The sequence below is a fragment of the Aedes albopictus genome, chromosome 1 (genome assembly GCF_035046485.1).
Source record: "Aedes albopictus strain Foshan chromosome 1, AalbF5, whole genome shotgun sequence".
Lineage (NCBI taxonomy): Eukaryota > Metazoa > Arthropoda > Insecta > Diptera > Culicidae > Aedes > Aedes albopictus.
In genome coordinates, this window is record NC_085136.1 from 323,277,033 (window position 1) to 323,294,342 (window position 17,310).

Here is a 17,310-nt window from a genome sequence, read left to right on the forward strand (position 1 = left end):
CTGAGTTTCTGCAATGTTAATTCACCCAATTACCTTGACGATAAATTTTGAAATTTCCATTAGCATAAGATGTTGCACAATTTGTCGTTGAAGAAATACTAAAATCGGTAAACAGAGCCTTGGGCAAATTATTATGGGTACATCCACAACAACACTATGCACAATCTGTATGCGATGCCAAGGATCCTCCTTGGTCTGTCTGTCTGTCTGTCTGTCTGTCTGTCTGTCTGTCTGTCTGTCTGTCTGTCTGTCTGTCTGTCTGTCTGTCTGTCTGTCTGTCTGTCTGTCTGTCTGTCTGTCTGTCTGTCTGTCTGTCTGTCTGTCTGTCTGTCTGTCTGTCTGTCTGTCTGTCTGTCTGTCTGTCTGTCTGTCTGTCTGTCTGTCTGTCTGTCTGTCTGTCTGTCTGTCTGTCTGTCTGTCTGTCTGTCTGTCTGTCTGTCTGTCTGTCTGTCTGTCTGTCTGTCTGTCTGTCTGTCTGTCTGTCTGTCTGTCTGTCTGTCTGTCTGTCTGTCTGTCTGTCTGTCTGTCTGTCTGTCTGTCTGTCTGTCTGTCTGTCTGTCTGTCTGTCTGTCTGTCTGTCTGTCTGTCTGTCTGTCTGTCTGTCTGTCTGTCTGTCTGTCTGTCTGTCTGTCTGTCTGTCTGTCTGTCTGTCTGTCTGTCTGTCTGTCTGTCTGTCTGTCTGTCTGTCTGTCTGTCTGTCTGTCTGTCTGTCTGTCTGTCTGTCTGTCTGTCTGTCTGTCTGTCTGTCTGTCTGTCTGTCTGTCTGTCTGTCTGTCTGTCTGTCTGTCTGTCTGTCTGTCTGTCTGTCTGTCTGTCTGTCTGTCTGTCTGTCTGTCTGTCTGTCTGTCTGTCTGTCTGTCTGTCTGTCTGTCTGTCTGTCTGTCTGTCTGTCTGTCTGTCTGTCTGTCTGTCTGTCTGTCTGTCTGTCTGTCTGTCTGTCTGTCTGTCTGTCTGTCTGTCTGTCTGTCTGTCTGTCTGTCTGTCTGTCTGTCTGTCTGTCTGTCTGTCTGTCTGTCTGTCTGTCTGTCTGTCTGTCTGTCTGTCTGTCTGTCTGTCTGTCTGTCTGTCTGTCTGTCTGTCTGTCTGTCTGTCTGTCTGTCTGTCTGTCTGTCTGTCTGTCTGTCTGTCTGTCTGTCTGTCTGTCTGTCTGTCTGTCTGTCTGTCTGTCTGTCTGTCTGTCTGTCTGTCTGTCTGTCTGTCTGTCTGTCTGTCTGTCTGTCTGTCTGTCTGTCTGTCTGTCTGTCTGTCTGTCTGTCTGTCTGTCTGTCTGTCTGTCTGTCTGTCTGTCTGTCTGTCTGTCTGTCTGTCTGTCTGTCTGTCTGTCTGTCTGTCTGTCTGTCTGTCTGTCTGTCTGTCTGTCTGTCTGTCTGTCTGTCTGTCTGTCTGTCTGTCTGTCTGTCTGTCTGTCTGTCTGTCTGTCTGTCTGTCTGTCTGTCTGTCTGTCTGTCTGTCTGTCTGTCTGTCTGTCTGTCTGTCTGTCTGTCTGTCTGTCTGTCTGTCTGTCTGTCTGTCTGTCTGTCTGTCTGTCTGTCTGTCTGTCTGTCTGTCTGTCTGTCTGTCTGTCTGTCTGTCTGTCTGTCTGTCTGTCTGTCTGTCTGTCTGTCTGTCTGTCTGTCTGTCTGTCTGTCTGTCTGTCTGTCTGTCTGTCTGTCTGTCTGTCTGTCTGTCTGTCTGTCTGTCTGTCTGTCTGTCTGTCTGTCTGTCTGTCTGTCTGTCTGTCTGTCTGTCTGTCTGTCTGTCTGTCTGTCTGTCTGTCTGTCTGTCTGTCTGTCTGTCTGTCTGTCTGTCTGTCTGTCTGTCTGTCTGTCTGTCTGTCTGTCTGTCTGTCTGTCTGTCTGTCTGTCTGTCTGTCTGTCTGTCTGTCTGTCTGTCTGTCTGTCTGTCTGTCTGTCTGTCTGTCTGTCTGTCTGTCTGTCTGTCTGTCTGTCTGTCTGTCTGTCTGTCTGTCTGTCTGTCTGTCTGTCTGTCTGTCTGTCTGTCTGTCTGTCTGTCTGTCTGTCTGTCTGTCTGTCTGTCTGTCTGTCTGTCTGTCATGGAAAACACGAAAAATGTGAGAATGCAGCATTCTTTTTTGATACTGCTGTTCTTTTTAAATTATCTCTGGAATCTAGAAGCTGAAAAATGAACAATCAACAACGTTTCCGTATCCGAATAACCTAAAAAACAGCTTATGATTGACAGAAGGAGACATTTCTGATTAAAAATGACATCAGACTGTCAGATCAGACTGTGTTCAGAGAAACCAAAAACCTCTGACGAGAATGCTTGCATTGCAGATACTTTCAGTTGTTAATACATTAATACGAATCAAGTTTTGGATTCAAATTTTATGACAGCATACCCCTCGACTAAATCCCGCCTGAGAGAGAGCACCAGTCCATCTAACCATTCACTGTCATTGATTCCTCTCTTCCTCTCTCGCACGCAACCGCTCTCACACAAATTTCACGCGATTTGTTTTGATTCCCCAGTTTCGGTACGATACCATATCGTGTTTGACAGTATTTTCCTCAACCTGGTTTTCTTTGGCGTAAAAAGAAACATTAGAGTTTTCCACATTTCCACCACCCATCTCTTGGTTCGCCATCAGCAGCTAGGGGCGGCCATTGACAGTGACAGTCAGTCGTTCATAGTCAGGAGAAGATAGTGTGCGTGCATCATACGAGCGAATGTGTCAGAAGTGAACTGGAAAATTTTTCTGCATACAAAAATAATCTGCCAGGTGAAAAAAAGCTTCTGCTAACAAGTGTCCGCTTTGCGAGGTTTAGTGGTTGAATTTAGTGGATTAATTTGCAGCAAAAAAGTGCAGCTCGTTATTACTGGACTCTTCGACATTTAAATAGGATGTTCTTCTAATCGCAGCTGGCTCCGTATCGCTTATCAGTGAGATCTGTACTTTGACCTTTCCTGGAGGACTCTCTCATTCAGGAGGAGGAGACCTGGAGTACATTCCATCACTGCAATTGGAATCAACAAATCGGATATCACACACAGAAAAAATATCAGGATGAGCTCATCACACTGGGAGGAATTCTACGCGACCCATCTGCCCCCGAACTGCTTCGAGGACAATCGATCTCTGCTGAAGGAATTCTGCGATAGACATTTTAAGCTGGAAAGCAACATCGTTCTCATTACGGTAACTATACCTAGGAAAAGGAAGATTCTATTCCCCATCCTATCCTTTTTTTCTTCATTGTTTGGTGATGGTCACTGTCTCGTCGTAGTCGTCATCATCGTCGTTGTAGTTCCACTTGACTCGGTTGGTTTTATTGCCTTCTCCTTCCAAACACACCGATCATCCCTGGTGGGGTAACTAAACAATAACGAAGATGATGGATGGGCTTTTGGGAAGGTGTGGCTTACCGAGTCGAATCGAACAGTGCAGTGGAATGGGTCAGGTTTTATGATCTGGCTGGGGCTAATATTGTTTTCTCTCTGTTGGTATGGAGTATCGGCTTAAAACGCGCCAGCTGGGGTAAAACGACCTCCCACAATATATCACTGATAAAAAGAGTTTCAATAGTCCTGTCCAATACAGTAGATTGAACATGGTCGAAGTAGCTGCATTCTGCTCTTACCTTTTTGTTGACGAATAGGTAAGAGCAGGATGCTGCAACTTCGACCCAGTTCAACCTACTTGATTGAACAGGACTAATGTAATATGTTTGTACATCGATAGCAATAACACAGAGCAGAAAATCAGAACCTTTCAAATGTGCATGAATTCCATAATGCAAGCAGCCTATAACGGCACGTGAACGGTATTGTGCAGGCAGGACGTATTACCCGAGCAAAGTCGAATAACAGCCCCATAACAAAATGATTACTGGCGCTCACTCTAGAACTCATTTACCAATTTTGTGTTATCACCCTGATAATTTATGTTACCGCACCTGTCAAACTCTGAAGCGTCATCATCGACAACAACATTGGAAGTTAGTTATCAATGGCCCAGAAAATATCTCACTGATAACAGAATGAGTTTTCAATCAGATCAACTCAATTGATTTACAAAAATTGTTATCAGGATGCTCCTAATGATAACATATTGAGATATTTTAATGATATCGTGGGTAAAATTGGTTGTTATCATGTTTGTTATGTTGCCTGCTTATTCAACCAAACTGAGAAAAAATTTAGTTAATTATTTTTGATATCATATAACACAGTTTGTTATCCGTTTATTATGAAACTTTGCTCGGGTTGCTAAATAGTCTATTTCTAGATTGAGTTTAAATAAGGGCGAAAGTAACATGAGAGAGTTCTCTTCATCGACTCTCTCTTCTGCAAATTAAAGTGACAAGATGCAAATTCAATCGAACTTTTTTACACTTAGACGCTAGATTGCATCGCAACTTAGCGATTTATGACCATAAAGTGCAACCATACTTGCATCTTGTCACTTTAAGTTGAAGAAGAGAGAGTCGACGAAGAGAACTCTCTCATGATACTTTCGCCCTTATTTAAACTCAATCTAGAATTTTACGAAACGACAATAGTGATGATATTGATATTAACACTCACGGGCTTGGGCGCAACCTCCTGTCAAATTTTCATTCATGAAATGAGCGATCAGCTGATCCGAAACGTGTCGTAAAATGGCTCATTGAGAATTGCAAATTTAAAAAAAAACTGGAAAACCACTTTTTCCAATATGAACAATTAATTGAAAGAAATAAGAATTCTCGATTGTTTGTTTTCTAAATTATGACAATCGGGCATTATTATTTTCTTACATTTGCATTTCATTGCTAAAATCGAGTTATTCCATAGGGGGCGCGTGTTATCCCGACGTCCCATAATAGCATCATGTTGATTTGGAATTCATTTTAGCTACTCTAACGCAGGCAGTCAAACTACCATTTGTGGACTGGGTAATTTGTAGAGACAATGGAAATTCGCGGCAAAATTTCTTAAATTTCGCGGGCTACTTTTGTGAATTTCGCGCCGATTTCGCGGCCTTATATTTTAAACCGTTTTGTTAGAGTAAACTCCAATTTCGCATGCCAAATGGATAATTTATTTGATTTTGTGAGGCATAGTCATTACTTCTTCGAAAAAATAACAAATTTTATGAAAACTCTGGAAAATAAACATATATTTAAAATGCCGTAAACTTTAATTGTGCGGATATGTCATCATAAATAACGTTACACTGTAAAAAGTTATCAGATTTATGTTTTAAAATTGGAAATTGATGGAACTTTGTAGGATATTTTCGTAATTTTACTAAATTTCGCGGCATTTCGCGGGATTTCCTAAATTTCGCGGCGGTAGCCCAATTTCGCGGATTTCGCGGCTTCCGCGAAATCGCGAATTTCCATTGTCCCTAGTAATTTGTTTCTTTTATTGTGAGATAATTCACATCTGCTTCCTAATGCTTATCAATCAACAGAGTGGTATTGCGCACACCACGAAGACTGCACGCAAAACTCTTCATCATGGACATTGTATGTATAGGCGACCACCATGGTACAACCTAGAGCGACTGAACGATCGGTTTGACGAGTAATGCATAGCGATTTCGAAGAAGAACGCAGCGTGGGCGGTAATGCTGCAGCAAGGAACTTCAGAAATGTACTAAATACCATATCCCAAGGCATCAAACGTTAATCGACTTCCAGGAGGCAAACGATAATACCGATTAGTGAAAGTCGTAGAAAGTAAGTTATTATTTTTGATTTTCCGCGTACATACCTCTTCCGAGAAAAAATATCCTGCAAAACAGAACTTGACAGAAGTCCGTCAAGTCCACAGATGGCATCCAAACGAGATCTTTCTACTCTACGTTTCTCTAATGCTATCATTGCTTTTAGTATGGTCATGCTAAGGTAAAGTACAGAAAAGGAGTAGCATGCAGGATCTGCTCAGAACCACATAGGTTAGTCCTGTGACAAACCAGCGTACTGCAAAAGCTGCAAAAAGCATCATTTGTCATCGAGCCTTAATGTCCCGCATTTAAAACGGAAGTGGAGATCATCCAAATTGAGGTAGATAAAGGATTGACGTATCCGGAAGCCAGAGACGTGTATCAAAATAAGGTGGCAGCATTTAAGAGCACTTACGCCAATGCAGTGAAGAAAAGACTGACGATCGAACGCACAATCAACGAACGAGGTATTCTTCAATCTAACCCAGCTCCTAAATGAGACAGATGAAGCAAAATCTTGCAACAAGAAATCCGGGAGCTTCGCAAGCAGGAGGCTGTTCTCCAGAAGTCTTTGAATCAGGTGTTATGCAACAGTTTATGCATCAGATGCAGATTACGAAGACTTAGCAGCCTCTCCCAGAAAGCGAGCTGCGTAGAGCATTCAACGAGTAAAAATAGTGTCGAACGAAACCGACAACAATCCAGTACGTCACACGATTTAGCACTCTCCTAAAAAACGCGCTACCCACAATGTGTCAGGGAAGCCTCCAAAATTCTTAATACCGGCGCTGTAGTGAATCTCTCTTTTAGTAATCATGAAGCTGATCTAACACGGCATAAGGTCAATATTCTCGAAATCTCCGTGAATTCTAATCAGGACCAAGATATGGCAGGGGTATCCCTATTTCTTTTTCATACAACGAACTCACCTACTTAAAAGAATTCTAACCAAAACTTCTTCAAAATTTCCAGGAAAAATAATTTTGGGAGTTTCCCTCAGAATATTGCGCAGATTGGTCTGCTGAAATGTCTAAAAAGGCCTTCTAACAATTCTCCTGGAATTCTTGCAATTTTATTTTCAAGAAATTCTTTGGGAACTTTTCAAGAATTCCTTCAAAGGTTACTAGAAACTGTTTTCCAACTCGGCAGAGAATTCTCCCAAGAGCTTCTCCATATATATATTTCTGATAATTCATTTATTCAAAGATTCTTCCAAATTAAATATTCTTCCGGGGATTATAAGATAAAATCTTGAGAGATTTCGCTGAAATTTGTAGAAGGAATTTACCAGAAGATGTATAGAGCAATTCAACAAGATTCGTTGTGACAAGATTGTCCTTCAAGGATTTCTCTAGGAATTTCTCAAGTAGTTTCTCAATGGATTCTTCTATTCCAAGCAGAAATTCCCTGATGATACGTAAAAAAATTTTCCCATAAATTCCAAAAAAGTCTTCCATATTTGTTCCGAAGAATCCTGTGAAAATATCCTTACCTTAGAGATTTTTTCGATTTTTTCCTGTAACAATTCCTCCTTCAGAAGTTCCTCCAAAAAGTCCCCCAGAAATTTCTGTATAATTCTTCTAAGAATCCATCCAGAAATTCCCACGCAGATTTCTTTAGAAAAATCCTTCGAGAATATCTCGAGAAGTCTTCTAAGGACATGTGTTTATAAATTGTACTGCGGATTTGTTCAGAGATGCCTCTAAAATTTCCTTCAGATTGATTGATTGATTTGTCTTTATTATAGAGACTTTTTTCCTTTCCTTCAGAAAGTTCTATCAAGATTTTTTCAAGGATATCGCCATAAATTCTTCCAAGAAATCATAAAAATAAAACCCTCAGAAAATACTTAATTTTTGCAAGGAATCCTTCAAAAATTTGCGGGAAAATTCCCCAGAAATTCGTCAAAAAATCCTAGAAAAACATATCTAAAAAATATTTAAGGAATTCTATCGAGAAGTTCATTCACGAAAATTCAACCTCTAGAAGCTCTTTCAAGAATTCCACTAGAAATTTATCCCTGAGGATTCTCTAGAAACTTCGGTGAGGCTTCCTTATTTTTTTATATATTATAAATTCTAAACAATTCATTTTCAAGGATCCCCAAGAAATTTCTTCGAGACACCCTTAAGATTTTTTTCAATTTCTCCAGATATTTATTGTTCAGCGGGATGCTCCTAAATTTCCCCAGAGGAAACAATAGAAAATGTTATCCACCGATTCCTCTAAAAATTTCTCTAATAATTTCTCCATAAATGTGTCCAAAAATTCTTGCGAAATAATATTTCACGATTGTTTTTGGAATTCCTAAGAAAACCTCTTGAAAAGTTTCCTTAAGGTTTGCTCATATTTATTAAAGTTTCTCAGATCGTTTGTAGGAATTCCTACTCGCATGCAATAATAAAATTCCTTGATTTTTCCAGGTAATTGGAAATATTGAAGGAAACCATTTTCACGACTCCACTAATTGAGCAGAATTGAAAATTTAACATATGGAAAAGAATTTGAGAAATTTTGTTCGTATAAACTTCTGAGAACGTACTACACATAAACTTTTATAAATTTATGAGGAAATGCTAATTTGACCAACATTATTTGTATCATGTTTGGTAGGAATCCTTAGGGTCGATATGGTGGAGAACTCATGCAGAAGTTTGAACCAAGATTCCACGGAGTCAATATTTTGAGAAATATGCTCAAAAATTCTTGAAAAAAATGCTCGTCAAATTCTAGAGATTCTGCATTTTAATCATAAAATGTTTATGAAAATGTTAATTTAAGTGTTATTAACCCTTATGTGGCCAGCAGGGTACCCGGGTACCTTTTCGATTTCAAATATCGATATTTTTATGATTATGGAGAGTAGGAAGTTGAAACTCTGCTAGATCTAAGAACTCGTGAATATATATATCTATTAATGGGGTTGACCGAATTTCCTGGTGAGGAGGGGTAGGGGAAGGGGTTTCTGATTTTTTTATTACGTGGAATTCCGGCAGGGTACCCGGGTACCCACGATACTGAAATGATCATATTTCCGTCATTTTTTCACCGATTTAAAAAATGTTTCGCTCATTTGACTCAGAAACTCATGATCTATCTAGAAAATATTTGGTTGCACCGATCTGATGACTGTAGTTTTCGAAAAATCCGGATTTTCGGGAGCATGTTTTTATACCATATTGAATCCCACATTGTTGAGCCTAGGATACCGTATAGTGGCCGTTGCCAGCTATAGCCCCACGGGAAGCCTAATCCTAAAATGCAGCTACAAAGTCAACACGTTTTATGATCCCAGGCTGGTCAGATACTATATGCTGAAGTAATTTTATGATGATTGATACCGATATTGCCACTAACCTACCGAAAATTCCGAGCATTTTTTGTATAAAAACATAGGCCCGGAAATCTGGATTTCCGCACCCATCGGCACCCACGGTGATGGGAACGGTCTAACCAAATATTATATCGATAGATAATGAGTTTGTGAGTTGAATGAGCCAAAACAAAATAAAATCGGTGGAAAATTAACGGAGATATGATCATTTCAGTTTCGTCGGGTACCCTGCCGGGATTCTACGGGTGTTTTTTTTTATGCTGGCCACACTACGGTTAAATAAATGTATCGTTACTAATTTTAACTAATTTGTCAAAGCATAACAATTTGTTCAACAAAACATTACACCACAGACACACAGACGTAAAACTTCGGACATTTTTGAATCAAATCAAAGTCAGGGAAAAATGTTCGCTCAATGCTAAAATGACTGAGTTTGGCCGACCATCAACTAGGTGCTCTTAGTGGGCAAACGTCAAACTCGAGCAAAAACGATGCGAGCGCCACGGGTGGTCAGTTGGCCAACTATCAAATTTTTAAATAGACCGTTAAATCGGTGTACGATGAAAAATATCAGTGCGTTACGTCTGTTTGTCTGTAGTTTCACATTCAACAATACACTCGATGGGCGAGTAGGAGATCTCTGTTTTGTAAAGTAATGACACTAAAACTGAATAAAAGTGTACCGCAGTACATCAAGGGAAAATGACCCACGACATCCTCTCTCTATTTGGAGGGGAAAAAAATAAAGTTTAAGTAGCCCCTCCACTGTCTTCACAGACAGAGGTCGCTCCGGGTTTTACAGACGATGCCACCAATTCACCTCTGTGTTATCTCCGGTCTTCCTCTTGAGAACATGCACAGTACGCTCAGTCTGAATTCCCGCTGTACTGAGCAAACACTGAAACTAACATCTATCGTCCAGACTCCAGATGAACAGGCTCAACTTGGGAGGGAGGAGGTGAAAGTAGTGCCCCCACTGACTGTCTCCACAGACAGAGGTTGCACCACGGATAGTGGACAAGGCCGGTATTTACCACTGCCTCGTTCTTTGGTCCTCCTGTTAAGAACAATGAGAACCAGCAATCACTTCCCAGTAAAAATCACCTCGTCAATGGCTGCACCAACAATGCCCTGCAGGTATCGCTGGGGATACACGAGAGAGAGCATATTCGGCTCTATTTGAAGACATTCTACTAGAACGTATACACCGCTCCCAAGTATATACACGATCAAATCTGCCTATACATGTCAATGATTGCTCCTCCGTGATTGATCTGAGCTGGTACCAATTCCACTGAGATCCAAATGAATAAGGGCTGGGACACTCCACTTATTCTCAAAGTGCAATTTAAGCAGCTCATACATTTTTGATCAATAACGGCGCCGGCCACGTCCTTATTGTCAGTTGGGAAGGGAAAGGAATGTTAGAGTGTACTGGTTGTTGCTACTAAAGACCGAGAGCACCTCTGCATCGCCACAACCAGCACGGACTTGGGTATTTGTGAGCCGGTGGAAATGGGAGATCAGGGAGTCACCGTTGGGTCGGTGATGCGATCCATTGATTGGGGATGTTCGTAAGGTGATAGATTGTGTGGTGATTACTATAAAAGATATGCGGCACAGTTCGCTTTGGTCGCATAACTTGTATAGGCGTTACATACACTGTGCTGTGTAAGTTGGAAGGAAGGGAAACGATTTTTTGCAGTTCGTTTCTGAATATACATGAGTTGTATATGTAGAGAAGAGAAAGTGAGAGAAAGTGGATAGAAAGATACAAAGTAGGATGAAAGGGACGGGCCAGGGATTGAACCCATGACCTTCTAATGAATCAGAAGCGGTAGCCACTAGACCACCCAGCCCGTTTACACCGCTCCCAAGTATATACAGGAGATGAACTAAGCATCGAGATATTAATAACCGCAGGGAAAAGCGTGGATCATGTGGTTCTAGAAAAGGAAGTAAAACCCTGCTGCAGACGTAACAGGAGAGCGTCAGGGCTAATGAAGAGATGAAAGCTGCCATAACCGACCAAATCCGCCTCCTTTACGATATCTCACGACGCCTGAGTGGAACAAGTATGAATTTGAGCACGCTGCTATATAGTTACCTGCCCAAACTAACCTGCTAAAACTACGAACAATTTCTTCAAGTTTTGACGTCCCACCAATCATCAAAATCTCGTCATGAACCGCTTACAGGCGGTTCTCTATAGAGTATAGTATATCATCCAGATCAACTCTAAGGCACATCGCTGCAGGAGTCTGAAACAGCCATCCTCATGAAGTTCAACAAAGGCTCCCTGGGTGTATCGCATATTAGCAGAGAAGCTCAAAGCTGACCCATGCCACCGACAATAGAAATACACTAGAACTCCAATGGCGTTGTAGGCACTTTTCTTGGACTTCTGTGGCTAGTTATTCCACTCCACCGACGAACCGACGTGACAGTGTTGTTTCAAAACACCCTTCAATGTGATGTATTAGCCAAAAGTTTAGGGTAACTTTCGTTAAACATGGAAAAGTGATTTGTTTATATTTAATTCATCTAAAGTATGTATTTACAATTTTAAATCTTTTTGGCTCTTTTCAAAGATAATTAACCAAATTTACGTTTGACGTCTTTAATTTAAAGTATTCAACGATTTTTATATATAAAAATGTTATGTAAAGTAAACACATATCATCACATTTCAAAAAATTAGGCAATCGTTGAGTTTAGTATGTAATTTTAACAAATATGTGTGGTTCAATGTCTATACAGTAAGTGCCATTAATTATGTTTCAAATAAGCGAAGAAGAATTAGAATTGAATAAAAGATGACAAAGATATCAACAAATCACTTTCCATGTTTCACGATAATGACCCCAAACTGTTGGCCGACATATTATGAGGGGTAACCCCAAACATTTGGTTTTTCATAACTTTTTTTTTCTAGATTTTTAGCTAAGTTCAGTAAAAAGCAATTAAAAGCTAATAGAAAACATCTTAAAACTTAGTCGACCCAATTTGAAGCGACACTTGCGTAAGTTTATGTTCTTTTTTTTTAAACTTTGGCAACTTTGGGTTCATTTAAAACATGTTCAAAGTTTAGCTAAAGTTTTGAAATCGGACGCATATTGGCGCAGATATGGTCCTAAAAATGACATGTTTTTGGAAGGGGTAACACCAAACTTTTGATAGAGATTATACACTACTCGTACAAAAAGTTCGTTCTGCAAAAACAGCTCTTTCAAATGCTTGCCACGAATCTCTAAATTTTCGAAGTAACCCCTCGAGGAATTTCAGAAAGGATACCTAGAGGAATTTGTGAAGCAAATCGTAAAGACATTTTCAAATGCATCCCTGAATGAATTTCTGAACTTTTTGAATTTTTTGGGACTTTTATGCAAATAACGTTATTACGTATGTCCATTGCTCAAAATATTGGCTTATGAATCAACCATACATATTTTCGGAGACAAAAGGTTTCGATCGTAATAAGCTAACGAGTTAGTGGTTTATTCGTTAAAAGTTTCATTAAATTCGAGGTATACCTACATGTATTTAATGAAAAATCTTTGCCGGGGTAAGGTTGTTTAGGTACTAATCTTTCTTCTCTGATCTCAACTAACAGCAAAGGTTGAACCTTTGGATATGGACAAAAATAGCATTTTTGTAGTTTAAGTACAATTTTTTGCGAGTCTGTTGGGTATGTTTTTGTGAATGACTACTAGGATCATCTTCTCTACCCATAACGAAAAATTCTGTAAAGCCGTTGATTAAAAACTGAAACTTTATTTTTCATTCTATTCCACAGTCCGGTGGCACAACGGTTCCGCTCGAGCACAACACCGTTCGCTTTGTAGATAATTTTAGCGCCGGAAACCGAGGCTCAGCCTCGGCCGAATATTTCCTAGACCAGGGTTATGCCGTCATCTTTATGTACCGCACGAAATCGCTGGAACCATTCTCGCGGCATTTCACCGGTCAGCAACTACTGGACATGTTAGAACTTCACGAAGAAGGCATGAGCACCACCATCACTGGTAAGTGAATTCCCTGCTTTTGAAACGAGCATTTCAAGTTGAACTTTCGATAACCTTCTCCCCCATTTCAGTCAAACCGGACTCCGTGGACGTCCTGGCGCCCATCCTGGACAAATACAAAAACGCCCAGGAGACGAACCGAATGCTGTACATCACCTTCACCAGCGTGGTCGACTACATGTGGCTGCTGCGGGCGGCCTGCGAATGCCTCGCCGCTTTCGAGCGCAACGCCCTGCTCTACCTGGCAGCGGCCGTGTCCGACTTCTACGTCCCCCAGGACGAAATGCCAACGCACAAGATCCAATCCGGACACGGTGCCCCAACCATTTCCCTGCAGTTGGTCCCGAAAATGTTGGCCCCCTTGGTCAGCCTATGGGTCCCACTAGCGTACGTGGTCTCCTTCAAGCTGGAAACGGACGAGAACCTCCTGATCGCCAAGTCACGCGAAAGCTTGAACAAATACAAGCACAAACTGGTCATCGCGAACATTCTGCAGACGCGCAAGAACCGGGTGGTGTTCGTGACGCAGAACAAAACCTACGACGTGCTCCTCTCGAAGGAGCAGGCCCACAAGGGCCAGGAGATCGAGGAGCAGATCGTGTCGGACGTGGTCGATCGGCACCAGGAGTTCATCCGCGAGGGCGAAATGCAGCAGCTGCAGCAACAGCAGCAATGACCCCTACGGTCACCGCGGGCGCTTACGACGACGACGGCACCGGGGGCTGGAGGACAACTCCAATCGCACCAGCCGCAGGTCGACTGCCGGGTGACGATGCCGCACTTTTGCAAGATACTGAACCCAGGGAGAAAGTACTGAGGGAGGCGATGGGTAGGGTTAGGAAATAAGGTTCGCGTTTAGACGGGGGTTTGTTGACCAAATGTTGACGGGGACGCGCAGATTTGTGTATGTTCTATTGTTTTGTTTCCGTGTGGGGGGATGGGGAAGTAAAGGGTTGAAATTGTGGTTAACATGCACAGTAAATGTGAACTAGCTACTTCGGTGTTAGAATTTCGGGGAAAAAAGTGTCTACGGAAGTGTTAACACTGACGTTTGTTGATAAAAGTGCATTGTATGTGTAATATTCGTCTGACATCAATCGTGGAAAACCAAAAGGGAAACATAACGAAAGAAACTTATTGTTTTGGTGGTATTTGTGTGCTACGTAACGTACATAGTTGACATGTTTAGTGACACATTGTATTGAAGGATAAGCAAAAACAAAACAAAGGGGATAAAGGTGGAACAAAGGTTTTTTTTTGCAAATTGCACACAGAATATAACTGACTCGATATCTACTAGTGAAGTATAAAGTGAACCTTAATATTGTGTGTGTATGTGTAGACTAGGTGCAGAATGGAATTACGATGGTCGATGGTTATAGTGGAAAAACCGTACTAGGAGAAATAGCGAAACTACTGGCGAAGTAGATTGATTTGTTTCACTTAGTTGTTGATTTATTAGCAAAATTTAGTTAATTTGTACTAGTACATTGAGTTTTGAAAGCGTTTTGTTATCTATTATCAAAAATACTACATCTTGAAAGGGATTCTTAATCGTCATAAAATACAGAAAGATTAAGAAAACGTCATTTAGAGTTGTCGCAATACATTTCTCTGATGCACAAGTTACTACTCGTTGCGCAGTTTATTTTACGTAAAATACCCCAAATCGTTCAGAGATGTTCGCAAGTACGTCAAATCAAATTCAGAGCATAACTAATGATAAACCGACTGTATCGACTGGAGATGCTCTATTGTATCTAGTTTTCGTTATACTGCGATAATATATATTTTTGATCTATCATTAAGTCTTGCACACCATCACCATCTTAACTCAAAAAAAAAACCTCGACATTTAGTTTTCTTTTCCCACCATCAACAGCTATAGCTTACCGTCTCTATGTCACTCCGATGCAGAAATCATGTCACTCACTGCTCGATGACCGTCATCAAGTCTAGGCCGGATGACGGTTTATTGGCTTAGTATTACTGCACGGCGCAACAAATACATATATTGAACGACGTATGGATACGAATGTGAGACGTTGGTAAAAAATCATGCAGTCAGAGCTTCGTGTTTCATCGTGTGTTTCAAGATCAAACGACTACTGCTGCTGGTGGATGTTGTTGACACTGCCTGGAACAAGGATTAGTTTGAGCTACTTTTGTGTGATTCGTTTTGGTTATGATGGACGTCATGTGTAATGTGTAAGCAGTGCTTACTAAACACGTGCTTTATGGTCGATGATTCCTCAGTTTAGTGAACGTTATTGTGACGAGCGGTCGTTCTGTGATATATGCTCTGAGAAAATCAGAAATAGTATAACTTTCTCAGATTTAGACCATATGCATCCGTAGATCACGGTCGCCATATGGTTATCTACCCAGTCAACCAGTGATCGTAAGATGTTGAACAAGATGTTAAAATGGAGGCGATATGCGTACTTTTTAGATGCACCTAAATGGAGGCATGTACGCATATGACCTCCACTTTATCATCTTATGCAACATCTTATACGATTACTGGTTGTCTGGGTATGCCTTTGCTTGGCAATTAGCAACATTCTGTGCCTGATAATTACAGTATTTTTCAGACAAACCAACAAATCTGATAAATACCAGTAAAGGGCAACATGTACCACTGTACCCTCACTTGAGTCGCATCGGCGCAGTTATTCGTTGTGCGTGCGGCTGCGTCGAGCTCTCGACGCATACTAAATTAATCACCAGCAGCACCTACTGCTCGGTGCCTAGGTGTGCGGAATGCGAGAGTAAGTCTCGGCTTCATAAAAACAATTCGCTTTCACTTGTAGTGTAAGTGTAGTGTTGTTGTAACGCAAGTGTGTTCTGGATTGGTATGTAAGCCAAAAGAGAGTTGTTTTTATGGAAAAGAAAGCGTTCAAAGTTTGGGCTTGGTTTCTACAGGGTTCATCCCGCGTAACTTTTGGAATTACTGCAGTTCGAGAAATTGTTAAGATTTTTCTTGGAGCTCATCTCACGATTTCATTCTTAGGTTTTTGCTAGGCTAATCCTCGTAGTTGTTTTCGAGACTTCTAACTGTGATTGTCCTGAGATTTGATGGCTTTTAAGAAGTTTAAGCGGCATTTCAGAGTGATTTGGGACCTCCAACGTCGTAAGTGAAACCCCCTAAAATGCAAAATTACACCTGAAACCCTCTAATCCATCCTAAATCGTTCTGCGAACCCCTGAATCCACAGAAGACACCCTGAAACGCTGACACTCCATGAAATTATTTAAAATTAGTTTGGATGACCTGAAACCCCCTTGAAATCTGTAGAAACCCCCTGAACCATACTACGTTAATAAGACCCACTGATTTCCCTCTGAGACCTCTTGAGTTCCCCTGACACGCCCATGAGACCCTCTCAGATACCCATGCGACCCCCTGAGACTCACTGAAATCCCCTAAAATATCCTTCTAACACTCCAGAAACCCCTGAAAGCACTCTAATTCATGTCTCCTTTCTCCTGAGAACACTTAAAAAACTCCCTGAGAAACGCCCCTGAAACCCCCATAAAACCATCTGAGGCTCCTGAAACTCCTTGAGAATAGTTTCGATACCCTCTTCTGGTATTCATCCAGGAGTTCTTTCCGAGATTCTTTCAAAATCTCATTTCAGGATTACTCCAAATGTGCCTTCCAAAACCTTTTTCGCAGCTACTTGCGCGATTCTTCTGAATATTTTCAAAGAATTTCTATAGGGATTAAAACATATATTTTTCCGAAGATTTTTCCTAGAGTTCAATTTGAAAGATATTGCTCCAGAAGTTCCACACGTCATAATCCAGTAAAGGAAGAAAGTAAAAGTTCCTTAATTTTTTTTTCATTTCCAGGAGCTCCATTCGGAATTCCTCCATATGTTTTTTCCAAATTTGTTTGGGAGTTTCTTCTGGGATTCCTCCAGAATATTAGAGCTGGATTCCTCAATGATCCCTCCAGGAGTTTCTTCCAAGTTTCCTACAGTTCTTTCCTCCAAAAATTCCTCAACGAATTCCTTGCTAATTCTGTCACGAGTTTCTAGTGGTATTTCTACAAGAGCTCATTTCTGGAATTCCTCCAAATGTTACTTCCTGAATTCTTTTTGGAGCTCCTTCTGAGATTCCTCCAGAATATCCTACAAACCTGGATTCTTCCGGGATTTCCTCAGTACATTCTTCTAGGAGGTCCTTCCGCGATCCTTCCAAGATCTCTTTCCATGATTCCCTCAGGAGTTCCTTCCGGGATTCACCCAGCAGTTCCTTCCAGGATTTCTCCAGAAGTTCCTTCCGGAAAT

At 41.1% G+C, this 17,310-nt stretch overlaps 1 protein-coding gene across 7 annotated transcripts in view; it reads left to right on the forward strand.

Moving 5' to 3' along the window:
- Positions 1-14,604, forward strand: part of LOC109411495 (phosphopantothenate--cysteine ligase) — an 81,222-nt gene extending 66,618 nt beyond the window's left edge. For 5 of the 7 annotated variants that reach the window (XM_062847231.1, XM_062847233.1, XM_062847234.1 and 2 more), the window contains 2 exons: positions 12,787-13,015; positions 13,087-14,604. In XM_062847231.1, coding sequence (XP_062703215.1) covers positions 12,787-13,015; positions 13,087-13,691 — 834 coding nt within the window. In that variant the 3' untranslated portion in view covers positions 13,692-14,604. Of the gene's footprint in view, positions 1-2,496; positions 3,140-12,786; positions 13,016-13,086 lie in introns of those variants that run through there. The other 2 variants (XM_062847230.1, XM_062847229.1) reach the window with 2 other exon arrangements.
- The last annotated feature ends 2,706 nt before the right edge of the window (positions 14,605-17,310 follow it).